The sequence below is a fragment of the Etheostoma cragini genome, chromosome 24 (assembly GCF_013103735.1).
Source record: "Etheostoma cragini isolate CJK2018 chromosome 24, CSU_Ecrag_1.0, whole genome shotgun sequence".
Taxonomy (NCBI): Eukaryota; Metazoa; Chordata; class Actinopteri; order Perciformes; family Percidae; genus Etheostoma; species Etheostoma cragini.
In genome coordinates this window covers 7982696-8007405 of record NC_048430.1, presented here as the reverse complement: position 1 = coordinate 8007405, position 24710 = coordinate 7982696, and the positions used below count along the sequence as shown (strand labels likewise).

The window sequence follows — 24710 nt, the reverse complement described above, 5'->3', positions numbered from 1 at the left end:
CCCACTCTGTTTTTTATAGGTGCCATGTCTCGGATAAGGTTTGACCAACAGCTGCCAATATGCAGATGTGGTAGGAGACTGAGGTTGGTAAATTTGACAGCTGGCATTTATTAAAACCTCAGCCACTTCGAAGGGTTTTAAATGCTGGGTGGCACAAAATGACTTGTAATGGCCTGCATACATATCATTTGAAACACAGTGTGGCTTTTAGGTTGAAACAGACCTCAATTTGCTTCAGAACAACATACTGTTAACCAATCTTGCCAGGTGCAGCTGTTGTGTGTTTAATGTATGAATGGTTGAATGGATTTAGTGTATTTGCTGGTCATAGTGAGGACTTCATTTGACTTTTTTATATGCACTCATGTTATCATGTCTGCAGTCTGGGATCGTTGCTAGAGTGCGCCACCTTGTGGACACATCTGCAGGAATTAATCACGATCAGCGAAACTGAAAATGCAGCATATATGTCCCAAGTAAGTGTGATTTTAAGATTATGTGAATATTACAGCCATACACTTGTCAAGCAGTTTTGTTGAGGCAAGAGGGGAAATACACGCTAATATTAAAGAAATTTACACTCATACTTCCTTTTTTATGTCTCTTCTTTATGTCTTTCAAGCAGTAGGACTTACATCTTTAATTGTAGGCAACATAAACAAAACTAAAAACGGTTTATTTCCCTTATTTAACAGTTACATGGACCTTTTGGTGACTATCCTTTTTGGTACATCGGGGCCACCGTAGACGTTTTAGGCAAGTTGTCATGTGATGAAAATATGTCAACATCACCGTGCACCGTATTGTGAAACCAGCACATTACTACTGAAACTTTTATTTATGTATAAACATGGGCAAATTGTAGTACTGCTCTCTCGAAGTCAAATTAGCTATCCATTTTTGGGCTGTCACTGCAAAGGTATGTCGTTGTTAGCTAGCTAGGCTACCAGGAAATTGCTTAACGTTAGCAAGCTAGTTTACATTAGCTGAGCCATTGAGGGCAGTGCTTAATGCTAATGTTGCTATAAATGCATTGGAAGTTACACGGACTACGATAGCACGTTAAAACGGTTTTATAGCTGTTATGTATTAGCTGCTTAAGAGGAATAATGTACTTCATTTCTGTTGATATAGTCATGCTAACATTATGCCTCGCTTGCAACGTTTCAGGATGGCTTCACCTCAAAGGGGGCAGTCCTCCCTTGTACACAGCTTGGCCACACTCCTCCGAAACGATGGTATGTTAAAGGGAGATACACAAACTCTTAATGTACCCCAATTATTAGAATATATTGGGTATGGGTTTGGGACACAAAACAACAGCTCAGTGCTCTGTGTCAGTGGGTGTATTCACTCAGACAGGCACTTTTTCTATATTAAATATGGATGGTGCTCAAAGATATCTGATGAGATATGGATTTATATGTATAATTGGCAGGTGGGTAACATTAATTCAGTGTGGGTTTGATGTTAATGTCTCCATTTAGTTCAAAACAAAGTGAGACTGTTATTATAACTTGAACTGAAATGTGTCATCAAAATTGGACAGGGATACTATTCCAAAGGTATTTTTGCAAAGTGGCTGTAGCCTTTTTTTGTCAACTCAAATGTAACATTTCTTGTGTTTTGAAAGCTTATTCTAAGGCACGCATACATTATTTATTTTCTTGTAGTTCATGTAATTTCATCTCCACCACACTGTGACAACAGAGTTTATTAGAGCCACATTGTTTGTCTGTGACCTGTTGTTTGTGTATTACCTTTTTTCTTTTTTCATTTCCCTATGCAGCTGTCCACCAGGTGTGAATTAGATACTTAGTTTGATCTTGTAATTTAACATGAACACTTAGTATAATTTGCTGTGGATTGAAATTGGATCCCTTACAGGATGACATGTCTCTCCCGACCTCTAGGTGACTTGGTGCTGGACGGCAGCAGCACTCTGACCTTGCCGGCGGCCAGCTTGCAGCAGCTCATCCGGCTGTTTGAACAGTACTTGTTGCCCCGGAGCCAGCAGCATGGGTTCCTTGCGCTGCCCTCCCACCCTGCCGACACTGCTTCCCTGCTACAGCTGCAGTTCCTGTTTGACGTCCTGCAGAAAACCATTTCCCTTAAAGTGAGCTCTGGCCCCTGAAATTGGTCTCCACGTGACCTATTTCTACCATTTTAAAAAGTCTCAAATATATGTGTCGATTCTATGGGGAAAAGCCCTTACCCAAATTTCCCAAGTGGACAATTATACAGGAGGCCTTCCTATGGGGCCAGGACCCCCAAAATGTGGTCAAGGATTCTCACATGGAAAAAAATCTAGATGTATATGAAAAGGCCTCATCCAGAAATTCTAGTTTGTTTGACCATAAACTGTGTGATTGACAGCATTTGCATCCAAACGTGGCTTAATCAAGACATTTATTTATATTATAAACTTTCATGGAAGTTGTCTTAAGTGTGTTTTTTGGACAGGAGTGATTCTTATGTTATTCCTGCTGCTGGATTTCTTATTTATGACATGATGTGTGTCTTTATTCTTAAACGCAGCTCATCAACCCAACTGGGGTGAGACTTCAGTCTGTGGTGAAAATCTTCCCATTCAAGTCTTTGAGGTGTTTGGAGGTAAAGTATGAACCGCGACTTCATTCGTTCCTTTGATATCTTTCCTCACCCCAGTTTCTTTTATTGCATTTCCTGCTTCTTCCTCAATCTCTCCATCTCTCAAACCATTCCCTCTGTCTCTTCCTCACCAGCTGAAGAGAATCCCTCCACACTGTCTTGAGGGACTTAAAGGAATTTACTCCCAGTTAGAGGTCTTTACATGTTCAAAGAGCCTCAGCTCCCTGGAGGTACTCTCACTTTGCAGCACATTCGTCACTGCGTTAATGGCATGTCTGCCCAGTCAAAGCTAAAGTGATATACATGTGTATCTTCTGGTTGTTGTTTTTTAGGAGCTGCTTTCCCTGTGTGGAGGTGACCTGAGCTCTGCGCTGCCTTGGCTGGAACTGCACACGCTCAACTTTAGCTACAACTCCATTGTTTGCCTTGACCAGTCACTAGTGAGAAAAATACCACAGATGCGCCATCACCGACTTATTTGCTGGTTGTTCTCTTCACCGGACTTTAACCTTCTCTTTTCTTCTTATTCATAGAGTTTACTGAACGTCCTGAAGTTCTTAGATTTAAGCCATAACAAGATTCAGGAGTGTGCTGAATTTATGAAGGTTTGTTTGATTATAATTTAACTTAATCTAAAATATACATAACACATCACCTTGTTCTGCTTCCGGCGATCTCCTATTTCCACATTGTCTTTTTTCAGCCCTTGAGTGAACTGGAGCACTTAAACCTGGGCTACAACTGCCTGCAGAGGGCGCCAACGCTGGGCCTGAGCGCCAGGGCCAAACTCCTCACACTTATCCTCAGGAACAATGAACTGGAGACCATTAACGGTAAAGTCAACTGATCTAGATATAGTCACAGAGTTTCTCATCCTGTTCTTTAAACACAGACAATCACTCCCTGGTCAGGTCAGACAGAGGAGGTAGCCAATAAAACCAAAGAGCTCAAAGAAGAGTGAGCCGAGGAAATCTATAAAACTGGAAAAACAAGAAGCTGATCCCTGTGCAGTGACCCCCCCCCACCTCCAGCTGTTTTGGTAGCTCTTCTGTTTATCTTGGAGATTGTTTATCATCACTCAGTGAAGCAATAGATTACATTACACCTGCCTGTTTAATAAGCCTGTTTGGATGAGAAAGGGGAATAGCGTGGTAATCAAATAATATTTGAGGTTGTGTTTTTATGTTGATGAATTTGTGTGCGTATGTTGTTTACACTCTATGTATTTGACATCATGTCTGAAAGAGTTTTCCTTCTGCTGTCTGATTAAATAGGTGTGGAGCAGTTGTCTTCACTCCAGGAATTAGACCTGGCCTACAACCTCCTGTTGGAGCACTCCCAGCTGGCTCCTCTCTCCCTGCTGCACTGCCTCAAAACAGTAAGAAAACACATGCAGAAGTATATAATTACATTTAACAAAATATAATGTAATGTCATGTAATGTCTCCCTTTAGCTTAACCTGGAGGGCAACCCGCTGTACTTCCAGAAGACCCACCGCACCAGCACCGTCCGACATCTCTCCCCAAAGGCTGCAAACCTTAGAGTGAGTAATGACCCTAGCTAGACATGTATTCCATTGAAGAATGCTGAAGCACCCTAAAAAATAACAATATGTTTTGGAAATCAAGGCCTCAGCCCACTTTATAGTACCAGACCACAGCTAAAACAGAAGCAGATCACATTTTGTCCTAATCTAAAATATAGAAATGGAAAAAAAGAAGTTGGTGGTGTTCAATTTCCAAAGTGCGCTGTGATCTGATAATCAACTGTTCCAGTTAAAGCAGCTGTTGGCTCATCTTTATATCAATAAAGCCATTACACTGTATGACTTGTTTATCTGAAAGCACTGATGCCATTCTAAACATGCAGAACAGCTCCAAAACAGCTTCCTGTCGACCACTGTGAACTCAAAGGTGTCTCTTCATGATTCTTTCGTTGTACCACATCATTTTCTTTTGTTTCTTTCCAGCTCAAACTTGATGGTACCCCGCTGTCCTCATCTGAGTTATCAGTACGTTTCTTAATCTATACTCATCTTAGTGTAGCAAACTGTTAGTGTGTTGTTTTCTCTCTGCAGAAATGTCCGGGTAAATAAATGTAATGGATGGTAAATTGTATGAGTGAATGATATGCAGTTGCATTAAAGTAATGTATAATATACCCTAACATATATATACTTGCACAGTATGTTGCAGGCAGATGTTGCAGTGATAAAACATATATGTATCATATCTCCTGTGTTGTGTTCTGAATTAACAGTTTAATGTTAGACCATTCTCTTCTGCAGGTTCTTCCAAAACCAGGCAGGCTGATCGTGCAGGTACAGACTGCACCTCCAGTTGCCATGCCACCACAACGGAGTAACCAAGACGTGTCTAGTGGTGCTGGGGAGCTTAGTGACAGCCAGTCAGTTGGAGAGGTGGCAGTCTCACACATTCGGAAGAAGAAATCCAGGGTAAGATGTTAATGTGCTGTATTTATATAGCGCTTTTCTAGTCTTAACGACTACTCAAAGCGCTTTTACATCATAGAGGAACCATTCACCATTCACCCACATTCACACACTGTGGCCGAGGCTACCGTACAAGGTGCCACCTGCTCATCAGATAAACACTCGCACACATTCGCACTCCAATGGCGCAGCATCGGGGGCAACTCGGGGTTCATTGTCTGATCCCAAGGACACTTTGACATGGGACTGCAGGGCCAGGGATTGAACCAACCTTCCAATTAGCAGGCATACGCTCTACCGCTGAGCCACAGCCACCCAGTTAAGAGAGATGCCTAAAGTTTAACTGAGTTATGTAGTCTTTCTGTGATGCGAAATATGTCCTAAATGATGGATAAATCTCCTCCACGAGGCACTTGAATTTTAAAAGGATTTGAACGGTATTGTTTACCAATTTGTCTAAATGCTGTGCCACATCAAGGCAGACATTTATTTCTTTATTTTAAAAACCTTTTTGTGTTTCAGAGTAAGGTGAAAGTGCGCAGGGCCAGTATATCGGAGCCCAGCGATACAGACTATGAGCCCAGGCTGCTTTCCTCCTCACAGAGTGAGTTTTCAGAGCGTATCTAAATCAACCCCTCTGTCTCCCTGGCTTTTATTTACCACTTGTAGTTTTAACTTCACTGCGTGTAATGTTTCTGGCTAAGATCAGAGCTTATTTAATAGCTGCTTTGTAGAAATCAAAACCATAAATGTTAAAATGTTTTTCCTCCACCAGGCATCGTCCTCCCCCACCAGCATGAGATTGAGCGCATGTCCAGCTTCAGAGACCAGCTGGGTGAGGACTGGCTGAGATACCAACATCATCTAGATGAAGCTTCCCTCTCCACCATCACCGTCGCTGTCAACACTAACCCGCCACCCCCTCCCCACCAAGCCCTCCCCCTCCCCCTACACAACGGCCCTAACACAACCACGTGTCCATCCAACAATCCTGGGTGGCAGGCGGCTCCCTCGTCCCTGGATGTCCCAGAGGTCCTCCCCCCATCGTTGCTCCCGTCCGAGCCAGGATTAGAGACATCCGTGGATGCAGACCAGGAAATGGAGTCTACCCTACGGTGGCCCGGTCAGAGCTTACAGTCCACCTTGGAGGATAGCGCGGTAGATGGCATGGTGGCAAGTCGGGGAGTGGTGAGCTTACCAGGAGCAAGTCCAGAGTCCCAGGGTTCAGCTAGAGGGGAGAGGGAAGACACCAAGGAGGAAGAAGAGGAGGAGGATCTGGGAGGTAGAGTATCGGTAGCATCAAAATATTCAGTATAATGACAAAGAGACCAGCATTAATCAAATATTAGTCTATATATCGACAACAATTCATTTAGGGGAGTGCTCCGGCGCCCCCGGTGGATCCGTGGACGTCCCTCATTTTAGGCAGGTTGCCTCTTACCACACCTGGTGCTTAGCGCCCCCCAAAGCGTTTGTGATTGGTTTACAGAAATGCCTAGAGCAAGGCTGTCCAATTTAGGGCCCGCGGGCCAGGTTTGGCCTGTGCTTTCTTTCTTCGGGCCCGCCGTGGATTTGACATGCTCATGCTTATTTTCCCCTTTAACGTCAACGTAAAGCATAGGGCTGTTTCCATTGCTTCCATTTAAATTACATATTGTACGTACGTTTTGTTTGCAGAGAATGGCAAGAATTACGGTATTCCTCAACATCAACATTTATTTTTGGCCCGTTGCCTTCAACCCAGATACATTTTAGCCCTTCATATGAAAGAATTTAGGCCCCTCTGGCCTAGAAGATATTTTTCTCCCATCTTTGAATGCTGTGTTGGTTGTTGGCAATGCGAAAATACTCACATATCAACCTACTTAAATACATTGTTTCATTAGAATATACCTTACAACCCAAAATCAGGTTTATGCAACGTTTTTGAGCTTCTGATGATGTCCTTTCTCTTCTCTTCTTCTTTTTTGTTTTGTTTTGTTAGTGGACTTGTGTCACCCCCTACTTGTGGGTGTCTTATCTGACAAAGAGGAAGAAGATGGCGAAGGCCAGGGGGAGAGGAGGAGGAGAAGGAAAGAGGTGTTCCTGCGCATCAAACAGGGCCTGGCGCTGGAGGTGGACACGCAGAGCGGGCAGGAGAGATGCCGCCTGGAGCTACGCAGCCTGGCTTGGGTGGAGACCACAGAGGCTGCCTGGACCCGAGGGGTGAGAGGAGCACAGGAGAAATAATGAAAGACGTGGAACAATGAGAAATGACTTGTGGTGTTCTGGGATTTAAAGGCGCTGACCCGACAACCCGATCGGACAGTCTGGCGAGGTCAGGGACTCGAGTCTCTTCGGTGTGTTCCGCTCCGTAGTCAGCCGGAGGAGCCTTTAGCCTTTATTTTGGCCGACCTGACTTGTTGAATCAGAAGGCGGCCAGTTTGACTCAATGATCAATCTGATTGGTGGAGTTCTAACCCGGAAATAACTAGTGGGATGAACCCCACTCAAAATCTGGAGAAAATCTTTTTAACTTTGTCGATCTGAAAAGAAGACAGATTCATCAACTGCACGGCCTGTTTCTTCCTTAAAATGTTTCCAGAAACACGTTTCGGTGAATTATTTTCATAATGTAGGGGATCGTATTCAAGAATTTGACAGTGATGCCATTTAATTCTAGTTAGAAATTAAAAAGAAAAAAAGACAACAACAAAACACTACAGTCTAAATTTGAAATTCCGGAGAAGCCAGACCCACGTGACGCGTTCGTCCAATCAGCTGCCAGTTTTCATTTTCTGGGCAACAATACAGATGTTAGCGCCACCTGCTGTTATGGAAACGCATTACGTCTCGTGCAGAACGGACAACGCTCAAGTCGTCGCCGGGTTGGTGTGTCAGGGCCTTAGGTTGCATAAAAAACTTTGCTAAACTTTGTATATCGTGATATAGATTTCAACCGCCTAACTTTCAAAAAGTCAATTTGAATTTTCTTTCTCCTTCTCAGGAGACCGAAGAGATGCTTCCTGCTGTGGAGCTTCAGTTTGAGTACATCAGCTGGGAGAAAAGGCGGAGGCGCTACGTCATGCTTGATGATGAGCCACAGCAGGCATTGCAGGTTGATAACACACAAACTAAAATTCACACACACACACTTGAGTCCTTTTTGATTCCATTCCTTTCTCAAGAGATATTGGAAAAATGATATCATCTTGTAAAATGGCACACTCCTGCAAAACAGGGAGACACTAAACCCAGAGATGTTAATCTACACCCACCCAAAAGCACGATGTGCACCACATACATACAGGGTACACACTGTACAGTGAAGCAATGCACATGCTCGCAAATGAGAACAACACCCAGCCACTGACTTCTGGGACCAGCCTGGTCATGTTCGCAGGCCGTCCTTCACTCAAACCCTGTTACCTTTGTTTTCCAGTGGGACGTCAGCATCCAGCAGCACACTCTGTACCGTGTTTACTACTTTGTTTATGACTTTTGTCCTCTCACATTGTGCAACATCACATCTGTGCCAGGAGTTATTTTAACACAAAAGGCAGATACCAATTCCAGTACTTCAGATTAGTGGTGAGCAGTCAGGCACTTTTGGGATTATGTTTTATAAACAGACACATAGCTAAAGTGAAAAGTATAAAATCCCAACAAACACCTTCAACAGAAACACTCATTCTACAGTACCAGGTCAATTCCTCAAATTCCCCTTGTGCTCTAGCTTTGCCCTTCAAGAAGCTCCATGTAGCTCCTTCAGTTCCTCCTTAAAGTTTTGAACATCAACCTAATTTACTTTGCATTTTGTACTTGCCACACAGATTCCTTTTTCAGGGCCAAAATGTCAGCAAGCTGGCCTATAAGACAGCTGTTGGCAGCCAAAAAAAGTCTACTTTGGCCAGCTTTTCTCAATTGACAAACACATTCTCTCCGCTGACATTTTTCAACTAATACACTGTCTGTTTGTCTTGCTCAGTGTGTCAACAAACTGCTAAACCATTACTTTTTGCTTGCTAGGCTCTGACTGACGTGCTGTCAAGTGTGGCTGAGGAAAACCAGCGACGTGACTCTGTGCTCCGGCCCAGCTGTGTTCGCCTGCAGTGCCTTCGCTGCAGGTCAGAGTTCACGCTTCAGGGAGAAGGGAGCGAGGAGCAGGCCAGGGGGAGAGCGAGGAGGAGAGGGGCTGTCATGCTACCAGTGGGTGTCGACGAACTGGCTCAGGAGGAGTTCACAGAGTTTGATGATGACAGCAAAGGTGAGAGTGATGACAATTTAAAAAAAAAGACAATTTTACAGTAGCCTTGAAGCAAATATTGCTCAATGTTTTTCTTTTTAAATACTTGCGTTGTTGTTGTGGTCACATTTCATTTCAATTTAGTTGAAGTTGCCTGCAATTTCCTTTTGTTGGTTTTAATATTGTGTGTTTTTTTTACCTATTAATCATCAACAGGCTACTTCTATTGCAGCTAATCAGCGTTCATGTTATTGGTTTGAGTCTCTTTCAGATTGTACCACAGACATTGAAACAGTTTTAGTCTACTGCGATACTTTGCTTACAATGTTTTAATTGAGGGCTTGGTTAAAGCCAGTGGCTAATACTGACACAAACGACAGACATCAGCCAGTTCCGCCAAGTATTGGGCCGCTCCAACCCCGGTCCCAACCCTACCTCCACAATACACACTACACACACTGCCACACAGCAGCTTTGCAACTCCCATAAGGGACCCCCATGTCACTTTTGGACCACTGCTAACACTAAGCGCAGAGGTGCTCCTGGTCCTCAACATGGTGACTAGACACCAGTCCTGTAGTCTATGTCCGTGACGTTCCACTTCCAGGATTGCTCCGTCCCTGATGGATTTTCCGCCGGATTTCACTCATTTTGGCCGAATATCCGTTTCATTGGGCTTCCTTACTGTTGGCATTTTAAATTCTATTTTAAATTCTAAACGGTGGATTTCTAAAGACTATGGTTACCTGCTCCTCAGATCTCTGCAGGTAAATCCAGACAGCTAGCTAGACTACCTGTCCAGTTGTAGTTTTCTCTTGAACGACTAAAACAACTTTTGAACGTACACACGTTACATCAAAACAAGTTCCTTCCCGAGGCTGTTTAGCAGAGGGGCCGTTGCTCTGTACGGCGCTTAGCGCCTCCCAAGACAATAAACCAGAGCACCTTTTTCTTCCATCCTGGAATGCTGTGTGGACTAACCAGACCCTCCTCTGCAGAACCGTGGAGGAAGGTCTTGCAATGCAAGACTACCAGTCCTATAATGTGAATAAGGAAATCGGGTAACTGTTCCAAACAATGTTTCCAGACTCTGATATTGGATATTTTTTGTGTGTGTGTTTTTTGGGGGGTTTTTTTGTGTCGTGATATAGGTTTTAAATTTCATTCATAATGGTCTCAAAAAGTCTTAAATTTGACTTGGTGAAACATGCAGGAACCCTGTTTAAACACAGCTCATAGGTCAAGAAATTGCTGAAGCAACGTGATGTTTGGATTTAGTTTATACCTGAATCTGTCATCCTGAGATGACACACCAGCCAGAAAAGCCTTTATCCGATTCATCCCTCGCGCTGAGTCACGCACGGTCCCTGTTGAGTCATGCTCAGCTTCCTACATCATCATAAAAAATAAAGCAACTAACGTGCATTATAGTTTCCTTCAACTAAAATCCGTGATTTCACACTTCAAAAATTGGAGATAAGACAGAAAAGAAACAAAAGAAGGTCACACATTACACCTGGAACGTTATCACATTCATGCAAAAAAAAAAAAAAAATGTTTTATCGTCAACTGACGTCAAATCACTTCATGACTACTCCTCAATTATCAGTCTGCACAGGGCAGCACATTTTTTCCCAAAACAAGCTTTTGGCTTCAGATGGCCGTGAGGAGTTATCTCCCCTCTTTCATGCCGAGTTCCCACCTCTAACTAACCCAACCTATAGTTAGCAGCAGATAGATTAAACCCATTGCTGCAGCAGACCCCTCCGGTGCTTCAACCAAACCTAGCATTAGGACCTGCTCCAGCATGCACAGCCTGTGCACAGGCTTTGTTCGACACGTTTTGGGGATTCCTTGGATCCGTGCTCCTTTTTGTAAGCATTAGTTTTGGTGTTTCCGGCAATAAAAACCTTTTGTCATTTGCACGTGTCTCAACTTAGGCATTCGTTTGCCTGTGGGTAACAGAAATACATGCAGATACAAAGGAAAAACGTGTCTCCTTCACTTGTTTGGAATGAAGGCGTGCACGTCTTTTTTCTCGCATTATAAGTCATTTGGTTGTCAGAATCAGTAACATGGAATGTTCTATGGAATAGTAGCAACAGACAGCAATGATATAGCTTTAAAATGTAACCCTTGTGTTTTTCATTTAGTTTCACACAGTATAGTACTAACATTACATGTCATAGTATCCAAAGCTATTTACAATTGCTATATATATCTATATATCTATATATATATATATATATATCAGAGGCCACACCCCCATGGAGCAACTACATTATGGGTTAAGTGTCTTGCTCAGGGACACATTGGTTGATGTGTTGCATTGGGAATTGAACCCTCACCTCCCACACCAAAGGCATGTGTCATATCCACTGTGCCATTACCACATTTATTTTTATGTTTTAATGAAAGTATAAGCTCTCTGCATTCATACCTTAAACTAGTAGTCATCAACAGACCACACTGTTTCAGGTTTAGTCATCGCAATAACCATTGGTTTATTTTTTCCTATTTTTTTATAGGAAACAATAACATTTGTCCAGACTGTGGTAGCGATCATGTGGTCCAGCTGGCTGGCCAATCATCTCCCTACAGCAGTACGCCCATCCAGCGCTCACCAAGGCCGGAGAGTGGTGACGATCATCTCGATATAGACCAGAGTGCAAATAAGGTCTTTCAGAACAGTGAAAGCCATTCTCCTCGGTCTGATTTCTCTTGTAAAATGTTGTAAAATGTTCAAGCAGAAACTGATATGAAATGTTTTCATCTTTGTCACAACAGGATGATTACACAGATGGCAGCATCAGCAGCAGTCCTATCCTCGGCGCTGCCACCACTACAGAGGACGCCACCTTCGTCACCGCCCAGGGAAGCTCCTTCTTCATTGGGGACGGTCAGGGTGACACTTCCAGTCTCTCCTACAAATCCGAGGGCCAGGGTAAAGAGGGTCTGGCTGGGAGCTACCATTACATCGCTACCGGTGACACACCACCTGAAGTCAAAGCCCACCCTGCAGGAAGGTCCGCCCAGAATGGTGGGTTTTTCCAGTTTTTTTTTTTTTTTTTTAAAGTCTCCTTAAATAGAGGCAGTAGAAGGTGTTGCATTTCATTTACAAAATTCGTAACTATTTGACATACTTTTGGTTAATCCATTCATTCATTTCCTGACGCTCATCTGGGTCCAGGTCACATTGATTACATTCATTATATTATTGCCAGTACTGACAAAATGTTACATAATTGTTCATAATTCTCGACTATATCGTCCCTACAGGTTTTCCATCCATCATACTTTAATATTTTGAATATGTGAAGAGGCCTTAATACGAAATAGGGCAGTACTTGTGCAAAACAGCTGAAATGATGAAGAGAAGAAAAGTTGTCTTCAGTAGGAAGAAATGGTACTTCAAAATAAAAGCACTACTCTAGAAATGCGTTACATTTCAAATTATAGTTTTATGACCACTGAAGGGCCCGACCAGGGTGGAACCGTTTTTTTAATTGCACCAATTGGGAACCACTGGCTTGATGTATGAAAATGTCAAAAAACAATAGTGGAAAAATCACCAAAACAGTCTCCGACTCACATCTTCAAGATCACATTTTTAAAGCTGGGACAAACTGAAACAGTTTATGGACTAGATTTTTTATTATTTTTACATCCAAAATAGCATTGTGATGTTGGCAGGACTACGTATTGGAGGAAAGCCCAAACGGCAGTAAAATATAAATACTATTGTAGTACTTTATTTGAATTCTGCAGTTCATATGTTCATTGTAAAATGCGTCAACTGTGGCATGCGGTATAAACTGTTTACGTCAGCTTCATTGCCTTTTCCAGAAGATGTATTTAAATCTTAATTGAAAGTGAACAGAGATGGGAACTTTCGTATCCCGCGAATGTGCGGTGCAGAAATCCTTTGAGGCGCTCTGTATCTCTGTTACAGCATCCGATTTCCTCCAAATCTGTCTGCCATTTGTAGATAAACCACATGGTAACTGTGCAACAAGACAGATTGGAATCATTACTGGAAGTGATGGGAGAGGAATCAAAGCCTGAGAGAGAGGGAGGGCTGTGTCGTAATGATAGCTTTCTGTAGTTGCGGTGCCAATAGCAGGATATCTGTCCTCTGGATCCACGGTACTGGAGACACTGTATTCATCCTAAAACACTGACTGACACTGAATATAGTAACTTTTTCTGGTGACACAGTGCACCCATTGTTGTGGAGCAGAGGCCCTCATTTTTTCTTTTTTCTGAAGAAGGTGTGTCTGTGTGTGTGTCCGTGTGTCTGTGTGTGTGTCCGCCTTCTTAATCTGCTCTCTGTTTGCATCAAATGAAAGCCGTTGGGTTTGTTCTGGCCTCTGCAGGTCAGTGCCCCGTGATTTTTGATTCGCTGTAACCATTCATCAATGTTCAAATGAACTCCATTGCTGTTCATTGGGGAATTTATTGCTCTTAAATGCCTTTTCTGTGTGAGGGCTATTGGCTATTGCTGCAGTCGGCTGCAGTAATAATTGGCCGAATGTTTTATAAAAGCCAAGAAATATGTTAGCTGCCAGGAAACTGTGGCTTAACTTTTAGTGCAAGATAGCCTTTGGGGGAATAAATAAAGTAGGCAAATAGTCTTATTCATTTTGAGTAAGTGTACTCCAGCCCTAATTCAGAAAGTGCTGAAAAATGCAAGCATTAATAAGGATGGATGTTGGCTTTAATTGCTTACTGCTCTCAAACCCCATCTTTGTGCTAGACAACCATTTTAAGGCTGACCAACTGTTGATGTCTCTGCAGAGGATTTGGACCTACTGTCTGAGGACTACGAGGCGGTGGACCATCGGCTGCAGCTTTTCCTGGATGTGGACGTCTTCGAGGAGGAGGAAGAGCTTCACTCTTTCCTGAAAGTATGTAAGCCCTTGAAAACTTTGTTTAATTCTAGTCTTGGGGCAAGAAATAGTCAGGCACATAACTCCCGTGAAACCACAAATTCTCCTTTTTACTCAACAGTTTTTATATGGATTAAACAAACAAGATGTAATTTTTAGTTTGCTTTTGATGTGCTGTTGCCTTCAGACAGAGCCAGGCTAGCTCCTCCCGTGTCCACTCTTTATGCTAAGCTAACCAGCTTGTTGGCTGTAGCCTTATATTTAACGGACTGACATGAAACTGGCTTAGAATATTATTAACACTCAAAGCTCCTGTTGTTCTGTCTGTGTGTGTGTTGTGTTGGATCAGGTTTGATTGACAGGGCTGGCAATATAAGCCATAACCCCAATAACCTTCATCACATTCTGTTTTAAGTGTTGCTAAACTCTAATTGGTGCATGGTAATATGTGACATCACGTTTTTGTCCAAACGAGCCCAGCCTTTGTTACAAAACAAACTCGAAAATTCAAAAATCGCTCATGTGAAATAACCCAAACTGTTCTTACTTTGGCAGCAAATGATGTCGGACTCCATGGCTCACAATGAGAAGCAGATTGAGAAAATAGTTTTTTAGGGCCTTTAAATCTTTAATAGAGCTAACGTTAAGGCTAGAAACCGTATTATTGCCAGACTCTGCTGTGTTTGCAGAATTTTTCTGAGGATGGAGGTCTGTGACTGATTGCTCAAATGCAGCAGCATAATGTTTTTATGTTGCAGTTATTGTTTCTTTTGTGATCGCGGTTTTTAAAAGGTCCTCTAACATATCTGATCATGGCTAAAAAGATTCCAGCTAAATGAGCGGCGACAGCTTTAAGACCTGCAGCACTCAAGCTGCAGTTTTAATCTCAGTCGGCCGAGATGAATGCAGTCAGTAAATCTTCCACAATCCTCTTCTTCTTTGTGGCTTTTTTTAAATCGTTGTGTGCTCCCCTGCTGTCCCTTAGTGTTCTCTGAGACCTCTTTAATATGTATTGCATCCTGGGAGCTCTTGAAATTGCCATTGCTTTTCTCTGTCAGACACCTGGACATGAAGCAAAGAGCGGAACAGGACCACGCAAACCACAGCTGCAAACAGGAGGTCTCGCTCCATTCATCTTAGTTATGTTTATTTATCCAGTGACGGGGGTTGCTCGCTGATTCACTTCTTGCGTGTTGGTTGAGAGGAAATTAAGCTAGACCTTGGTCTAGCTGTTTCATTTTAAACCCCTGCAGAGCTTGTGAAGAACTAAAACCTGCTGAGAATATGGTTAATAGTTCAGTATTGGATTTGTATCTCTGTGGTGCTCATTATTATGCTGTTAAAGACAGTATTCACAACTTGTACAGCACAGCACTTGTAAAATCAGTTTTGACATCTTCTTAGAGAAAATGTCCAGCACAGAGACAATGAGAATTTTACTGCTTTATGCCATGCATCCCCCCTTTTTTTTTCTGTGTGCCTTCAGATGTCAGCTGTCAAATTTGGGGAGCCAGGGCAGGTTCCCTCTCTGTTGGTGGTGTCAAACCAGCGGATCTATTTCTTGGAAATGACATCAGAAACCCAGTGAGTAGAGCAATAACAGCATACAGAGAGGACTTCTTCTAATTCTTAATTGCAAGAGTGCACAAATTTACTTAGTTACACTGCACAGTTATTTGCATTCTTGCAGTATTATATCTTGTACGAAGTATTATATGTTTTTTGCATTCATTGTGGGTGTATCACAGGCTGTATGTATGCATGACAAGGAAAAGCTAGCTTGAAAGGCTAAGTCAGTGAGATATTGATACGACTCCTTCCAATTCATCGAAAGAGTAACAAATCCTGCAGGTGTGGACAGCGAGGGCACCACTGCAGTTAACAATTAGGACTTTTAATGCACCCTCTCCTTTTTAGGATGTGGACCATATTGCATAACCTGCCCAGGTTTTTGGGACACATCTTGAGAACAAATTGACCTTGCAGTTTCTGCTGACTGTGGAGTCTTTAGCATGTTTTTCTCTTCTCCGTCGCCCCCATGAAAAGCTTTTCTTCTCTCATCTAACTAGAAGTCTGTCCCTTTAGACATGAGCCCATGCTGTGTCACCGTAATTTTTGACCACAGGAACGGACTTAACTTGTTCTTGGCACTGTGCAAGAAGTCGAACTGTTATTGATTACATATCTTAATCCTTGAAAAATGAGGTATTACATAAGTCATTGCCATGACTGTACTGAGTAAACTTTGGCTTAAACAAACCATTTTAAAGTGTTGTTCTGGCAGTCACACCTGCAAATGTCAGAGATTAAGTAAACTAGTCAATGCAGCTCAATCTGACAGTACATTTGCAGCGCTTTCCAAAAACGTTTTTTTTTTTTTTTTTTTTCCAGCAGAGGCCAGCTCTCCGATTGGTTGCAGAAGAGGGACAGCCACCCAATCATGGAGCTCAGCTACCTGGAGGTGGGACTGGGCTCTCAGAGCATCCACATGGAGTTTGGAGACGGGGAAGTGGCCTACACCCTCCTCGTGAGGGACAGTTTACGCTGCAAACGCTTCTTTGGCCTCTTGACAGGTAAAAGGAAAACATTGCCAATTACAAGCAAAGTGGAAAAATGGTTTATGTTTAATGTAGGGGAAAAAAAACTTATAAAAGGAAGTTTTATTTTTTGAATATAGTCCAAAGGGGAACTCAATGACCCTGCTTTTACTCTAATTACTGGTTTCAGCAATTTCTTTAGGGTGCTCCGAGGGAAGATGCAGTAAAATAAGCCGTGCACTAATTTATATTAAAAATAAATTGTTGAAAAAAAACTATTGAATCCCTGAGGCAGGTATTAGAACAGCATGTTCCACTCACAAGCATTGTGCCACAGAAACCCAACCTACTCCCCTCACAAACTAATATTATACCACATGTGTGCTATGTGACGCAAATGTCTGCCCCCCCCCCACCCCTCGGTATCGGGTTCACTCACACTGAGTACATCCTGCCCAGACCAACGTGTCTGCAAGGGAGACCCAGCGGCTGAGAGGACAACCTTTTTATTAGACGGGGGCACCTGCTCGGGCCTGGAATGTCTGGAAAAATATGGAAAATGAATTTGACAATCTCCAGCCCCTAAACCTGTGCAGAAAACAGGAAAGCATCTTGGTACTTATGGAAAAGCATTGCTGCTCAGTACGCATAATTCTACATTTTTGGGGAAATTTGTAACAGACGATGTGACGTTTGATGGTATTTTCCCCTACTTACTGTTTTATATTACCAATTTCAGGGTACAAGATACTACAGGCAACAACAACAAGAAATCTAATTCAGCAAACAGACATGCTGATTAGAAGAGCAGTCCCACTTTTTCCACAACTCTCTGCCTCCAGCTGCTGTCTGATGGGGTTTCTGTCCAGCTTTCACTCATACACAATCAAGCAAGAATAGTTTTGGCAGTATATAAAAGTCTTGTTTCATACATATTGTTCTACCATCTTGTACAGTTATTTTTTTTTTTTAAGTTTCAATTTGTTTAATCTTTTCTTGATGTAACTCAGCAATAAATACAAACACCAGACAACTTTCATGTTGACACACAATCGCTTTTTAAAAAATTAACTTATGCCCTAAAGTCACATTTGATCATCTGACTGACCAGCGTTACATTTTAGATGCATTTCCTGCTACACAAACTTTTCCTTTTTTTCTTATCTCTCTCTCACTCTTTCTCTTGCTTCCCCTCTTTCCTCTGAGAGCTTTTTCTTTCGGTATTAATTCATAAACAGCTCATTTAGTTCATTGTATTCTTTGTGGCGGAAAATGATTCCAGATTGCTTTCGGCGAGACCACAGAGGTTGTCCAAGACAGAGCAGACAAGTTGCTTCCAGATGCATCCTAAAAAAAGATTTTTAAATGCCAACCACCTACACATAAAGTATAGGATGTTTATTTTTGCTTTGATCCTTGAAGACAAAGATCAGTCCGTTCTTACGATGGCAAAATCTCTTTAGCTAATGCCAGATTAACCCCAAAACAGCTGTTTTCTGTCCAAAGAAGTACAGAAAAGCTTAACCATAACAAACTCTGACTATTGTCCAAGCTCGCTCCTGTCATGTGGACAAAGATGGAAACCACAACTGGAGAGGGAGAGAGGGAGAGAGAGAAAGAGAGAGAGAAGGAGAGAGAAAACTGGGACAGTTTTCTGGAGCTCAGAAACTAACCGAGTCTAACAAACCTTTGTTGAAATATATATATATCGGCGGGTCGATATCATCGTCCGATTTCCAGATCAGTATCTGCATTTATAATGTCCAATAAATAGGATTTTTTTATAAAATATTTATTCATCAGAACCATTTATAATGAATACTAAAAAAATAGAAACGGATGGTCAACCATGTTATGAGTGCTGGTGTTGCATAGTTTGTCCACCAGAGGGTGCTCTACAACGTCCCTGTTGGCAACACTGACCAAAAACACATTAACAAAAAAAAAATCAAAGGACTTTTAGTTTCATATCTTAAGTTTGTATTTTTAATACCAAGTAATTAACCAAATATTCATATTGGTATCGGCCTTAAAAATTGGTCGGGGTCTAGTTTTCAGTAGTAGCAAGAGAGAGACCACGGTTTTGCGTCAAAGGCACCTTTGCTTTTGAAACATAAGATCTATTTCATTTACATAATGTCCTGTCCCGGCTATCTAACATGTCAAACAGTGGTATTTGATTTCATGAGAAAATCATCAGGGCCATTGTTGTGAGCGGCGGAGGCAGCCAAAGAGGCTGGGACTGAAACAAGAGGAAGCAGGACTACTGAAATAGACCAGAGCACCAACCAAAGGCCGCCCGCTGCAAACTGGGCTCGGCCCGTCACATTTGCTCACTAGTGATTGTCATCTTGGATGGCACCTCGTTAAAACTGTCCATAGTAACGTATTATTTAAGCTTTAAATAATAAAGCTCGTTAACACCTAAGAAAGGAAGGAGCTAATAATGTAGAACACTGATTGAGCCTTCTGTTATTTAAGGCTTTTTACTGGCCATTTAACTTTGAATGAAGAAGTGAATCAGATTTAAACTGACAGATTTGTGTTTAAAAGCATCCAAGACAAGACAGAGAACAGGGCAAGAATGTTACACTTTCATCCAACAGCAACACTGTTTGCAAGCAACACTAGAGAACTTTTTAAACCTTAAAATAATGTTTCCAAAATCGTTTCAATGGTTCCTTAACCCGTAACAGGGTGCATGGCACTTCTGCATTGGCTTTGCGGCTCTCCGCTAGCCATAACCACACTATGCAAGTTTGCCAGATCGGTAGTGCATCTGTAGTTCCAGTCAGACATAACGGGACAATTCTGATTCCAACCTGGGACAAGTTCCCTAGTGTTGCTTTTAACTCCAGTGTCCACGGCATTTTAACAGTTCAACACTTTGAACGACCAAAGATGATTTTAAGAAAAAGAAAAAAGGTAGTTTTTGGACCCCTGTTAATGACTTTTAAGCATTGATTATTCATCTCGTTTTATGTTTCTCTCTCTATTCATTAATTAGTGCACACACACCAATATGGACTCATTCACAAAAAGGCAACATATATTGTTGATTGACATAACATAAAAAAGGACACTGATAAGTAACAGGGGACAGTATTGTGAAATTAAATGATTTGAAAAAAGTAATAATTACATTTAATCAAAGAAGGTGAAGAGAGAATTCAGAATGAGAGAAGAAATCAAAATAACTTAACTGAGGGCGTGATCTGTTTGGGTTCATCATAATCCAATCTCATACTTGTATGACTACTTATGGAAACGCTTATTTGATTATATATTTTACTTATTTGATCAGATACTTCCTGTTTAAATCATTTTAAACTGACACGTTTTTGTGAAACATGACTTATGAAACAATATATTCATGAGTAGTTGGGGTTGGGCATCGACAACCGATTCCTACCCGTTCAAAAAATTCCGATTCCAGTAGAATCGGCTCTTTATTGGAATCATTTGGAGAATTTTGGTTCCAAATTCTATCATAATTTCCCAATTTAATATGCGCAAGTTTTGGTTTAAGCAGCCAGGCGCTTGTTGGGTTGCAGCGCGCGCTCTAGTCAGGCTTTATTTTACATTGAAAAAGCTCTGGACAACTGCAATCCACCAAGAAATCAAACATAAATCATTCCTCTTATTTGTGAAATAAGCATGTGACCCATTTCAATTCCACCCCTCAAAGAATCGAGAATCAATAAGAATCAGAATTGGAATGAGAATCAATAAGAATCAGAATTGGAATGAGAATCAAAAAGATTTAGAATTGGAATAAGAATCAATAAGAATCGGAATTGGAATGAGAATCAATAAGAATCAGAATTGGAATGAGAATCAATAAGAATCAGAATTGGAATCAGAATTATTAAAATTCAAATGATGCCCAACCCTATTCATGAGAATCCTTTTTTTTGTACCTTGCACCTTCTTCATCATAAGAATATTGATATGCAGGCCATTATTTTAGATTCCTCCACTGTGATCCCCTCTTTCTTCCCCACTCCTCCTCAGGGTCCCTTTTAAATCCTTTTCAAAGTCCATCTATTCAAACTTGACCGTGAAGCCACACTGCAGATACCCTCTCTGCCCCGTGTTGTTGTCACACTCGATGACACACTACAATCTGAGAACGCGAGTGTGACCCAGGCCATTGTGTTCCCAACATTTTTCTCACCAACAGATTCTATGGAGTCGAAATCTTACACCTGCAACAAGAGACCTTTTGGCTTTCTTATCAGAGTAACAATATCAGAAGAAGAAGTCTCAGATTGAGTTTGGCTTTTGTGTTTAGCATGAATACGTGGGTGTGACATGTTTGGCTGTACTTTTTCTGTGTCCTTTAATACTTAGAGAAAGTGTGTTGTTTCAGCATTTTCCACATTTATAAAAACTGTTTTATCTAGTAGTCAGCTATGGCTATCAAACCTATTCCAAGAAGTACATGCATCCTCTAGTTCCTGGCTTCCACTTGGTGTGAGAGTTGGAACGGTTACTCCAGCTATTCACCTTCCCAGCTGTTTCCACAAGCTCCGAGCTGTAACACATCTTTTGGTTGGCTGATTAGATTTCACGTGTTAAATCCTCTTACTTACTTGTATTCTTTTGTTTTGAATTTTTTTTTGTGTCTTTGGTATTTGCTGTTAATGATCATTATGACTAATACAAATGTAACTAGAGAAACATAACTATACTTTTCCAAAAACCCAAGTTTACATCCTCTAATTGCTCATTTTGTTCAAAGAAAAGTCCAAAACTCAAAGAAATGCCCTTTATAGTTTTGTAAAGCTGAGAAAACCAACAAATCCTCTCATTTGAGAAGCTAAACACATCAAACGTTTACTTAAACTAATTAAATATCAAAATTGTTGTTGATGAATCACTCAGATAATCAGCTCATCGTGCCGAGAAGCCACTGGCCTCGGCTTTAGTTTCTTCCAGACGTAATTATTCATCTAGTTAGTTCTACAGGCAACTATATATAATAAAAATATAATATTTTTGTTGTTATCCCCTCAGGAATTGTGCGTGAGATGGCGCACAAATCGGAGAGCAAGCTGCAGTCCATCTCTACTACAAGACTCAGCCCTCTGCACCATCTCTGGTACGCTCCACTCCAATTCCAGAGAAACTGGCAGACATCTTTGATTTCATTTGTTTATGTGCTGAAAGATGTGGTCTGCGTAGTGTTGTCCACACGTGTGTGTTATTGGGAGGTGTAAGTTAAAGGCCGTTCTAACGTCGCACATTGTTGGCACATCTTTAGTTGATTACAATAGGCTTTTTTTGTGTAAAACTGCACCACTAAATTAGCTGGTAAACCACATCTTAATTTGGAACATGTGTTGCGCTTCAAATCCTGAATCATGTGGTGTAGTTTGTTATCACCTCCGGTAGTATTTCGACACCTCTGTTTGTATGTTTTTCTCCCCGAAACAGAAGATAGTAGCCTTCTCTAGGCCTTGTGGTTATCTTATTAAACATATTATTTCAGAGGAAAAACCGAAAGAAAATTAGGTTTAAATGAGGGGGAAAAAGCACATGCTGTGAATAATCAAACTTTCGAAGTATACAGACATAGTGTGTGCCTTTGTAGCAGTTTGGACAATCTGGCATCCTACAGGCAGAAGTCAAATAAATAGCAAATTTCCTGTAGCTGGGATTAGGAAATAAATAGTTGAGCATTTTCTGTGACAAATGCAAAGACTAGCCTTAATAATGAAGAGTAGCATATCCAGGTACCACCGCTTACTTACACCTCGAATCTCCATTTGTGATTGGTCCTCAAGCAAACCGCTCAATTGTCACAACAACAGACCCATCAACGCAAGCCCCTTCATGTGTTACGAGTCGGCTAACCACAGTCTCAGAACACACTCGCGGGGTTTTCACAGTCTAAGCTCTGTCAGCTGTTATTATGTCAATTATACCCTTTGCTTAACAGTGACTGTGAAATTCACCCCATGATGCTGTAACGCTTCCATCTGAGACAACGTGGCAGCACCTGTCAGCCATAAGCCGCCACACTCACAACACTCTGAAAACAGCGTTTGGCCTTTATGTAAAGCAGCCAGTTCATGTATGAGAGATTGTTGTGCTGATATCGTGAACACGTAATGATACTGATTGCTTTTGGTCTGTTAGGCCTCTAGTGTGTGAAGACATCCAGGCAGATGTGGAGGATGGCCAGCTACAGTTTTTCTACATTCTGGCTTTCGTTCGGCAAGGTAACATTCCCATTACTTCTACATAAAAACACACACTGTAAACTTTATTATGCATCCCATTTTAGGGTTTTTAGGGTCTATACATGCCCTGCCAAATATCTCAAGATTTTATTTTCTTCAAGGTAAAAAAACTAATTGATGGCAGACAGAGGAAAATATGGAAGAGAGGATGTTATTTGTGGGCAGCAGCTGATGTGAGTCCCCTGTTAAAGATCCACATCAACAACCTTTGCCCTAGAACAAGGCAGAAATCTTGTTTTTTTGACTGAACTGAGTGACAGACGACTGCGTTGATGTGCATGTGGTCCGGACGTGTGCGCCGGTGCTACGGGATGCCTCGCTGTCTGCTTCAGCAGAAGCATTTAAAGCCAAGGTAGCTGCAGGCTGCATACACAGCTGTGCACGCCCGTGGAATGTCAAGTGCTTTAATCTCGAACATGCCTAGATCTGCCTTTCCCCTGTGCTTGCTCTGTTGAATATGGACCTTTCTGACCTGAAATATAATACCAAAAAACTCCTCTTTGTAGCAGAAAGGTACTTTGCAATGCTTTGTCAGTCAGTGACTCATGAGCGCTCATGACCCATAGTACTAAATCTGAAAATCAATGTTTGAAAAGGGTTTCATTTTTTTATCAAAACTATGCAATGCAAGAGGGCAAAGTTCACTAATCATACTAGTGGAATCTAGTATGATTAGTGAAAGTAGCTAGTGAAAGATGACTAGCTAAAAGGTTTTTGTTGATTATTCAAATAATGTGAAACAGCTGATATTTTCAGAGGATATTTGGACGCCGCTGACAGTCCTGGCAACCCGGGAAACCCTGTACCTGCTCAAAGAGGATCACCAGTGGAGGAGAAGCTCAAACAGCCTGACAGGGACTGAAAACTACGAGCCGAGCAGCGGGAGCGTTGCTATTTTAGAAACGCTGCCAATCAGCTGCGTGAGCTCGATCCACCTGTGGCCTTCAGACCAGTGCAGGATGGATATCAAGCTTTACGATGAGGTCAGTAACTCAGCACGCATGGGCGCTTTCTGGGGACTTCTTCAGGATCAGGAAAAGATGCACTGTATTTTCAGAGTCTGTACTGTCGGCAGCCGTTTTGTTGAGTTGAATTTTTTTCTCGGGATTAACTGCTTTAACTCCCATAGTTTCTCTTGCTGTGTTTTGCTTCTGCAGACGGTGAAACAGGAGAAGACGTGGTGTGTGCGATCCGAGAGCACCGAGCTCCTCCAGGGTCTGCTGGCCTGGGTCAGAGCACAGTGGGAGGCCATGTTCGGAGTAAAACTGCACACAAGCCTGCAAGACAAAGCAACATAATAGGCGGAGGATATGGAGAAAAAAAACCCAAAACATTTAGTTACAGTCTGTGTATGTGTTTTGTGAACATGAATTGTTGGTACTGGGAAATGTTCAGTGAGCGTGAGTGAGTTTGTCTTTATTTTCTCTCTACACAGTCTGCACTCAGTCTGGTCCCATTACGCTCCTTGCTTTCATCGTCTTTTTAAACTTGGAAATGATCGCGCTCATTCATGTGGTACACGGGCCTGTAAAAGCACTTGGTTGCATAATTCTTCATCCTCCAGATACCATCCAGCATGTCCACAGCTGAAATGGAGTGTGCCTTGTTTTTTTCACAGCTGCCATGTTTTCCTGTTGAAATGCACCTTATTTCATGTTGTAGTGTTCCGCAATCACTGCAGCATCAAGATGAGACGGAGCAAAATTTGGGTTTGGGGAATTAAGAGGGCATTAGGTTGGGGTTGTTAG

At 41.9% G+C, this 24710-nt stretch overlaps 1 protein-coding gene across 2 annotated transcripts; it reads left to right on the top strand.

The window, feature by feature from the left end:
* Positions 1–705: 705 nt before the first annotated feature.
* stk11ip (serine/threonine kinase 11 interacting protein) lies at positions 706–24287 on the top strand. 2 transcript variants are annotated; one of them, XM_034864348.1, is made up of 26 exons: positions 706–919; positions 1171–1238; positions 1914–2116; positions 2539–2613; positions 2745–2840; positions 2943–3050; positions 3144–3215; positions 3314–3443; positions 3885–3988; positions 4065–4154; positions 4581–4622; positions 4899–5066; positions 5586–5667; positions 5839–6345; positions 7048–7268; positions 8050–8160; positions 9072–9309; positions 11817–11965; positions 12076–12328; positions 14086–14195; positions 15664–15761; positions 16572–16750; positions 21734–21818; positions 22859–22941; positions 23719–23945; positions 24120–24287. In XM_034864348.1, exons 2-26 carry the CDS (start codon positions 1172–1174, stop codon positions 24258–24260), a joined length of 3639 nt encoding a protein of 1212 aa, XP_034720239.1. In that variant the 5' UTR covers positions 706–919; position 1171; the 3' UTR covers positions 24261–24287. The 2 variants fall into 2 exon arrangements, with proteins under 2 accessions (XP_034720239.1, XP_034720238.1); XM_034864347.1 differs by having other exon boundaries at positions 16569–16750.
* Positions 24288–24710: the final 423 nt, after the last annotated feature.